At 45.5% G+C, this 9,215-nt stretch overlaps 1 protein-coding gene across 3 annotated transcripts in view; it reads left to right on the forward strand.

Moving 5' to 3' along the window:
- LOC142893107 (transducin-like enhancer protein 4) overlaps positions 1-1,388 on the forward strand; it is a 29,824-nt gene extending 28,436 nt beyond the window's left edge. For all 3 annotated transcript variants that reach the window (XM_076033374.1, XM_076033375.1, XM_076033376.1), the window contains exons 18-20: positions 1-56; positions 537-613; positions 1,237-1,388. The exon at positions 1-56 is cut by the window's left edge and continues 95 nt beyond it. In XM_076033374.1, the coding sequence (XP_075889489.1) occupies positions 1-56; positions 537-613; positions 1,237-1,344 (241 nt within the window). In that variant the 3' untranslated portion in view covers positions 1,345-1,388. The remainder of the gene's footprint in view (positions 57-536; positions 614-1,236) is intronic.
- Positions 1,389-9,215: the final 7,827 nt, after the last annotated feature.

Here is a 9,215-nt window from a genome sequence, read left to right on the forward strand (position 1 = left end):
GTACCAGCTGCACCTGCACGAGAGCTGCGTGCTCTCGCTCAGGTTTGCCCACTGCGGTGAGAAGAGTTTCAGTGTGTAGCGTTCCTGTTTGATTACGGTTCTAACTGAACTTCTCATCTTGCAATTAAAAACCAATTGAAACTATTATTATACTATTATCTTTATTTATTTATTTATTTTTTTTGGCTACAGTCCTCCTACTTTTTTCTAGCAAAGCCATTTTTCCTCCTTTTCGGATACAAACGTGACCATGTGTAAGCAGAGGGATAAATAGCCCTCTGTTTACAGCCCGCTGCCAAAATGCTCCCCGTTTTTGCTTCCTGTGAAAAATACTTTCTTGAAACAGCTGTGAATGAAGAACCTTGCTGGTTATTTTGTCACTAAGAGGTGAAAGGAAGAGGCGCTCGTGCCCTTTGTGACATCACCAGGAGACTAAACTCTGAATACTATTGGACCCTTACAGGATGTTCAGGGAAAAATATAGTCTGTCTTGACTGTGGATCGCGACCTGATGAGGATTGTTTTTCCCGGTGCAGGAAAGTGGTTCGTGAGCACAGGGAAGGACAATCTGCTCAACGCCTGGAGAACCCCGTACGGAGCGAGCATCTTCCAGGTGATGTAGCACCCAGCTCCACACGGATTGGTCCCCGTCTGGACCAGAGAGAGAGAGAGGGGGAGAGAGGGAGAGAGAGAGAGAGAGAGAGAGGGAGAGAGGTAGAGAGAGAGGGAGAGAGAGAGAGAGAGAGAGAGAGAGGGAGAGAGAGAGTAAGAGAGAGAGGTAGAGAGAGAGAGAGAGAGAGAGGGAGAGAGAGTAAGAGAGAGAGAGACAGAGTGGGGGAGACAGAGTGGGGGAGAGAGAGGGAGAGAGAGAGAGAGAAAATCTCTAAGCTTTTGAAAGGTAGGAGTTGAAACTTCTATACATATTTCTTCTTCTTCTTCTTCTTCTTCTTCTTCTTCTTCTGAGACAGCATACCAAGGACAAAAGACATTTGGATAAAAAGCCTCCACCTGAAAAGAAACCTTGGAATTTTAGTTTAGCGCTTATTTTACGACGGCACTTTAAGAAAAAAGGAAGAAAAGGAAAAGATATCAGCGAGAGAAACGGGTCATATTGATCCTTATGCACAACAGCTGCCGCCTCTTCACCTCTCCTTTGCTTTTCCCTCAACATCCAGGCAAGGTCTCTCTTCTTTTTTCCCCCCTCAACATTTAACACATCTTTTCTCTCCCTGGCAGTCGAAGGAGTCGTCGTCGGTGCTGAGCTGCGACATCTCAATAGACGATAAGTATATCGTGACGGGCTCCGGGGACAAGAAGGCCACGGTCTACGAGGTCAACTACTAGGAGCGCCGGCGGCGCTTCGGACCCAGAAGGACATCTTCGCTACCACCCCCGCCCCGCCCCGCCCCGCCCCACCCCACCCCGCCTCCCTCCCGTCGCTCAGGCACTCTGCATCCTCCCTGACACCAGTGTACAAGTCTTTTTTTTTTTTCCAATTGTCTTGATAAAGAACCTGGGATGGGGATGAACCTACCGGGCCCGACTCTTTCCTGGACGGCCACCCTGCTGAGGGGTCACGGTGGACGACCGGAACCAAGCACAGACATTTTGATAGTTTGTTTGTTGCTGATGGACGGACAGATGGACAGACGGACTGATGCCCCCCCCCACCCCGTGCTGTGATTGGAGAGAGGGGTGTGGTGCCGCTCATGAAAACAATCTTTTAACTCTTTTCTTTCGTGCTGCCCTGCCCTGCCCTGCCCTGCCCTGCCCTGCCCTGCTCTGCTTGTTTCTCTTATTCTGATACGCTTGCAGGGTTCGGGGAGTGACCAGTTCAACGGCTACGGTATGATATTTGCGGTCACTCTTAGCATTCCTTGGAATTCCGTAACACCTTCCTTGTAGTCGTTCTAAGACCAGGAAGCTAGCGGCTAGAAACACTTTCACTTCCCTCCCCTGCTGGCTTTGGCTAGCGTAGCTAACCGCTGCTGGCCCACTCCGGTTGCGATGAGTCTGATTGGTCTCCTTTAACGCGACAGAGGCCTCCTAACTTAGTTTTCTATCACCGGTCCAAATGCTTTCTTCCGGCTCTCCACAAGATGGATACGGGAGATCTGTCGTTCCGGGCCGGCTAATATTTCTCCGCCACTCTTGCAATTGTTCTGTCTGAGTCCACTGCCACGCATCCCGACTCGGCCCTCAGAAATCCCCCTCATCTTTCCAGTACGTGGTCACTCGGAGTGAACGGCTCCTTCAAACAACATACGGTGCCCTGAGCTAGACGCTAGTGTCGTACCAAACTTCTCATCCAGCCGTGATGGCGAGCTAAGAGAAATGTTTTATCTGTCGCTTGTTTCTGTTTATTTTCTACCTTTTGTATTAAATGTTTTTATTTATTTTCTCCCTTGTGTGTGGTCGCATGTGAGTGTACTGTGTGTGTGTGTGTGTGTGAGAGAGAGGGAGAGAGAGACAGAGTGGAAGTACTAGTAACACACTGCCCTCAGTGCCCCTAGAGCACTCAGTTCTGCCCCCCAACTCCCCCCCCGCTGGTCTCTGTTTCTGACTCCTGTCCGTCCTCCCTTGGATCAGTGTTGGCGGATCCGCCCTTCATCGCCTGCCTGGATCTCTCTGTGTGTGGACTTTGATGAATACACCACTGACACACTGGGCTGGCCAGCAACTGTGCCGCCACATTTCTCGGATTCTCTGTCTGTAGAAGTTACTCAGTGCCTTTATGCCGCTTTGCTTCTGGATCCATGTCGTCGTCTCGCTGATTGTTCTGTTCTGAGTGGGAAATGTGATGGAGTGGATATTTAAAAAACAAAACAAAAAAACAAACAAAAAAAAACAAAACAAACCAAAACAGCTGTAAGTGTTATTTCTTCAGAAAGGCAAACCTGATGATCAGTCATGGCATCATGCAAAGTCAACGGTAGCTACATCAACGACTGCCAACACCCTCAATGCTTCCCTAGAGAGACCCTGATTGAGGTTCCCCGGAAACATAATCATTATAAAAAATGTGTGCCTAAACCAATCTGTTGTGGGCTCTGTAAATGTTTGTTTTTTTCCCCCACATCACGGAAAACATATTTTAAGTACAACTACAGACGGAGTTACGCATGAAACATCACACAAACCGTATTTGTGTTTAAAGGCCCGATGCCCAGTTTAAAAACAACTGCTGTGTTTTTCAATTGCTGACCATTTATATTTTCATAAAGAGCGATGTTGCAGTAGCCAACCAGTCTGATTGCAGTTTATCATTTGACTGCTGTTATTAACATGTTGGCATATTCATGGGCATAATGCTGCACATTGTAAAAAAAAAATATGGGTGTTAAGTTTTTGCAGTACGATTTATTACCACCAGAGGCCAGTATATCTGAAACACTGGACCTTTAAATCCAACTAGATGGTCAAATTACATTTAAAATAATTCAGAAAGCACATCTCTGCTTTTCTTACAGTTGAATATTCATGTTTTATGTTGGTGACATAAAAAAAAACAAAGACGGTGAACTGAAAGTATGTTTTTTTTTTCTGTGCATTGTTTTTTTTTTTTTTTTATTAGTGTTCACTTGTCAATGATTTAATGCAAAAACAGGTCTGATAAAGACGGATATCTCATCCACAACTCCTCCCATTGAAAGTATCTGATCGTTAGCATGTGCTCATTTTAAACCAGAACTTCCAGCTAGCCAGTGGCAACCGGGCTCAGCAGGCCAATCTGTGTCACTGTTTGTTGTTAAAGACTAAATAACCCAACACTTGTAGGTTTATCAGTCACATTAGGCTAAGTCGTTGTTCTAAAGGAAAACATCTTGATAATTATCTACACAATAAAAAACATTTTAATCGTGCTTGAGCAATTGTACTAATTCGGCCCACGTATTAAAGTCATCGAGAGGTACATCAGCCAACCACCAGGTGGGGTAATCCCTAACAAATCACGCATTTGATAGAAGTGGCACTAAAGATTGAAATGTTTTGTGCTGTGATGAGAGCTCTCCTCCAAGGAGCAACAGTACGATGTTGTCAGTGAGCGTCACGACGGCGGCTGAATGTCTGCGGCTTCGAGACTCGCACCTCTGACGTGCAATTTAGACACACCCCTTTTTCACTCACCTTGATGCCATTGATTGCCCAGCTGCATTTTTCCGGCCCTTGAAGAGAGTCGGGAAAAGCCCACGCCGCTTCACCAACGAGGCTCTCCAGCCTTCACCTCCTCCGATGAGCCTGTCAGCGTGGAGGAACAGGAACAGCGGCCGCAGCATCTCGTCCCCTGCAGAGAGCGTGGAGCAATGAAGCAGGACGGTGACTGTGAATACATGACAATTCACACTTGCATTATAAAGGACTTTTTCCTTTACTCGATCTTCCTGCCCTTCGAGACAAAACGGCTCGGCTCTCCTTTTCTGCTCTGTGGTTGATTTTATTAAATTACTGTGAGAACCGCTTTGTTTGAGACTCACTTACTGTTCAAACTAACTTATTCCTATCCTCCAGCATTTTATTGTTCGTGTTGCCCATTGATGACGTTTAAAAAGCATTCAACAACGTTCTCAGAGAATTAATATCAGGGGGCGAACGTCGCAGCTGTGCTGGTAGTAAAAAAAAGTCTGACGTAGGGGGATTTCTCATTTCGGCTGGTTAGCGTGTAAATTGATTTTCATGAACGCTTAATGTTGACTTTGCGAAGATGGAGTCACCAGAATAAATCAGGCAGTCGCTCTCACTCACAGCCTCCTTGGCTTGCAGCTGTGATTCAAGGATCAGAGGTGGAGCCAGAAATGTTTCCTTGGGGTGGCCACAGGGTGAGATTGTGATTCACGCAGGGATGGCAGTCGCTAGATACCTGAAGTGACTACATGACCGTTTTTATTATTATTCTAAATGTCACTGTATTTTTTTTTTTTTTTAATCTATTAAATGTCTTAAGGGTGATCTGATAACAGCAAGCCTGTCACCATTCCTATGAATTAGAGGACAGCAAATCTTCATCTGTTGCATTTTAATCAACCAATACCAGCTTGTTCCAACTGCCTTAGGGTTGGGGTTGCATTAAATTGAATTCTTTTGAATGTCTTGTTTTCCTTAGAACAGAGCCCAGGACAATCCCCATGTCAGAAATGAATCTTTAAAAGTGAGAGAGAAAAACAAAACAAAACGGAATTTGTCAAATTATCCCTCAGCTATGGAATGGCTATGGCCACCCCTGGTCACCACGTAGCTCCGCCCCTGGCAAGGATAGAACGGCGAAGTAAGTCGAGTGTGAGAAAATACAAGTGCCAAATATTTTTAAAAAAAACCAAAAAAAAAAAAAAAACCCAAACAAACCTGGAACAAAAAACAAAAAACAATAAAAATAAATAAATAAATAAAATAAATAAATAAATAAATAAATAAAAAATAAAAAATATATATATGCCACAGCAGCTATTCAAACTGATCAGGCCGTAGTTTAACCTCCGCAGCGGCCGAGCAGCTGGACAGCGGCTGCGTGTTTTTAACTCGGGTGTTTTAGCGCAGGGCCAAACAGGTCAATGCCAGCGCGCGACCGACCTCCCTGCCGCCGTGGAAAAACGTGCTGTGTGCCCGGTTTGAGGGGGAACGAGCGCTGGCTGGCACCGCTGAAGTGGATTAAGTGATGCGAGCTGAGGGCTGTGGAGGAGGACGCTCCGCCATTCGCCGTGAATGATACTCCTGTCGCCGCTCTCCAAGCGGCTCTTCAGAACCGAACCAAAGTGGGAGAGAAGGAGGAAAGGTGGGGACGCGGCGTGGGGAACAAGCCACCTCACTTCTGTGTGTGTGTGTGTGTGTGTGTGTGTGTGTGTGTGTGTGTGTGTGTGTGTGTTCTGGTGTGGAGAGCCACTCGGCGGCTTGCAGATTATCCACTCTCCCGACACACACACACACACACACACACACACACACACTGGATTAAACAAACAAGCGGCGCGGCCCGCGCAGCCCGCGAGACTTTCCCGCCAGAAAGAGAGGCGCGGTTGTGAAACGACCTCCGACCACCGGCACCAGCCGCTCGTTTGCAACCCCTGTTTTCACATTTATCGCGTCGTCCCCGTGTCCTTCCCCCTGCGCTTATAAAACAAGCTATCGTGACCGTATTAACTGCCTCGCAGTCAGCCGGTCGTACCCGTGCAAAGTGCCACTTTACCGAGCCATTACAATACTCCGCCACCTTGCCCGGAGTGCTGCTAGAATCTCTCTTAATTAATTCACTCCGAGAGCACGCGACAATAGGGCTTTTTGGTGTGTCATAATGAGTTTCGGATGCAATAGCGTGAAAAGTGTTTCTCTCCCCGCCCCCCAACCCACCCCATATCATTTGTATAGACTGAGTAGAGCTAAATTTAGTCCATTGGTGGTGAGCAGAAATACATTTGCCGTATTATTCTGTGGGTGTGGTGTGTTGACGCAAACAGAGCGTCACTGGTGCGCTTGGATTGAGTAGTATGTCGACTTGGAATTACACCACCACCAACACCAAAAACAACAGCAAAAAAAAAAAATAAATAAAAAATGCTGATGATGCTTCAGTTTTGGAACAGTTTTGAAACAAACATAAATCTGTCACAAATTCCTCCAGCAAAAGCGAAGCTGGGTGACGTTTTTCCAAGCATGTGCAAATTAAATCGCTGATTTCCACACACAATTCACTTTAAGCGTTATTATAATGTTTAATGTTAGCATATACAACAAACCCAGGATGTGTAGAAATATTGTGTTGACCCATTTAACAGCCCCCCCCCTTCACTTACAGGAAATATATATATGTATATATATATATATATATATATATATATATATATATATATATATATATATATATATATATATATATATATATGTATGTATATATGTATGTATGTATGTATGTATGTATGTATGTATGTATATATATATATATATATATATATATATATATATATATATATATATATATATATTAAAACCCAAGCTTCCTCTTCTACTTTTCAATGGCTGGTGGGCACCATCACAGAACTAAACCACTAAAATTCAATGACTGCGTAGTTAAAACACTGTGTTAGCTGCTATAGCACAACACAGGGGGAGAAAAGGACAAAAGGAACTGCCACACAATGACCAGAAACTAGGTTTTTAAAAAAGAAAACAAAGTGTATGAGAGATGAGTTGCTTAAGTCATCCGCCCATATTTTGTCTCCAAGGACAGACTGAAGGCGAAATTTTGATTGATTGGTTTTGATATGCCATCCACATTCCTTCAGTTTCCCCTTTCACCGACAAGGACGTTGGTGAATATTCCGTCCCTTTCAGGCGGGTGGCAACCTCTCTGAAAATGTGTGGACTTTGGTTTTGTAATTTCTCCATGGCAAAGCTCATAATGTTTGCCCGTCCTTGACGGTGGACGGTAGTCTTGAGTTTGACACAATAAAAAACTGAGGAGCAGCGATTGAAGGAGCCGGTGCTGGGAGCACATTGTCACAAGTTTTTCAGATTGAAAAAGCAAGGCCTTCATACATTGTGTATGTTCAATTTGTTGCGTGGTAGAGAGAGAGAAAAAAAGGACGCTTTGTTTGACCGCTAGCGAGCGTCTGATATCGAAGATTTAGAGCATCAGGAAGAGGGAGTTCTGTAGGGTTTTTTTTTCTTAAACTTCTTTCTTCCAGGCAGAAGCAAGTCCAAGGCTGACGGTCCCTCAGAGTTGGGAAGTGAGGCTATGAAGGTGAAGAGATGGATAGCGTGATGTGCCGCAAGAAAAGTTGGCATTTGGCCACAAAGTATCCCACAAATTTGAAGCAGCTTCATTAATTCATCTTCTGTACCCGCTTAGTCCCGAGCTCAGGGTCCTGGGGGTCTGCTGGAGCCTCTCCCAGCTGTCTTAGGGTGAAGGCAGGGTGACACCCTGGACCAGTGGCCACTTCATCACAGGGCCACATGGAGACACACAACCATTCACACTCACATGCACACCTACGGACAATTTATAGTCTTCAATTGACCTCACATGCATGTTTCTGGAGTGTGGGAGGAAGCCGGAGAACTCGGAGAGAACCCACGCAGACACAGGGAGAACATGCAAACTCCACACAGAAAGGTCCCAGGCCCGGAATCGAACCCACAACCTTCTTGCTGTGAGGTGGCAGCGCTCACCACTGCGCCACCGTGTCGCCTGTAGCAGCTTCAGTCAGTGAATTACGGAGTGCAGGGATTGAGTGGAGTGACTGAAGTCACTGAACATGGATGCGATTGTTTTGTTGCCTGGTTCCTGTGAAGATGCAGTGAGTCCCTGCTGCCTCGTGTGTGTGCTGTTTTGTTTTAACTTTGGAGGGAACCTGACCCTCCGGTGAAAAGCCAGCAGTGGGAATCAAAGCTTCCAGTGTAAGGCCGTTAGCAGAAAAGGACGTTGGCGTGCCTTTGTGTATGAAAGGCGGAGCTTTAGTCAAGTTAAGTCGCTGTGAGGATGTGTCTTTGTTTCCCCTGTGGGTGGTTTGGGATGGGGGACGATTTGAAGCCAGTTTTAACTCCATATTACTTTGTAGTCATTCTGCACCAGTCCTGCTGCTGGAGAATAACCAGAAGTCATAAAAATCTGACCGTGTTGAAATAAAACAGAAAATACATTCCTTTACCACACTCCTTGCCCGACCCCTTTGACTTCTTGCAAATTTGATAAAAATAAAAACGATACCCTGTCACTCCTGTCTTTGTCATCGAGCACTTGTGCTCTTCTCAACCAGCACACTCTGCAGTCAGTCATACAAATATTTCATTTATTTAACTTCTGAGAGGCTTTTCATACCTGCACATTTATTGTGTGGTTTTAGCTCTACGCCGCCGGGAAGGGTTCAGGGGTCACGGCAAAGTAGAGAGAGCTGGATGAGTGAGAGGGTTTGAGTTCACGCTGAGAGTGGAGGACTGTGTATTTCCTAAGAAAACAGGAGCAGCCATTTGAGTGGAGGTCATGGTCTTTTCTGCGCACGCTGATAGAATAGGTGGAAGCGTTGGAGGAGAAAGCCCTCTTGAAACTAAATGAACTAAAAGCTCTTGGTGTGAATGCTCTTCAGCGTATACTCGGCACGGCAGAATGTACTCTAGCTCAAATAAAGCACTTGGGTCAGAGGGGATGTTTTCCAAGCTTTTAGGCTAACTCTGATTCCCACTTAAAACCAGCTTTAGTTCCCATTTTCTAAACGAGGTAAAGCATCTGC

Source organism: Nelusetta ayraudi, unplaced genomic scaffold (assembly GCF_046127955.1).
Source record: "Nelusetta ayraudi isolate G7.1 ecotype Tasmania unplaced genomic scaffold, CSIRO-AGI_Nayr_v1 ptg000041l, whole genome shotgun sequence".
NCBI lineage: Eukaryota > Metazoa > Chordata > Actinopteri > Tetraodontiformes > Monacanthidae > Nelusetta > Nelusetta ayraudi.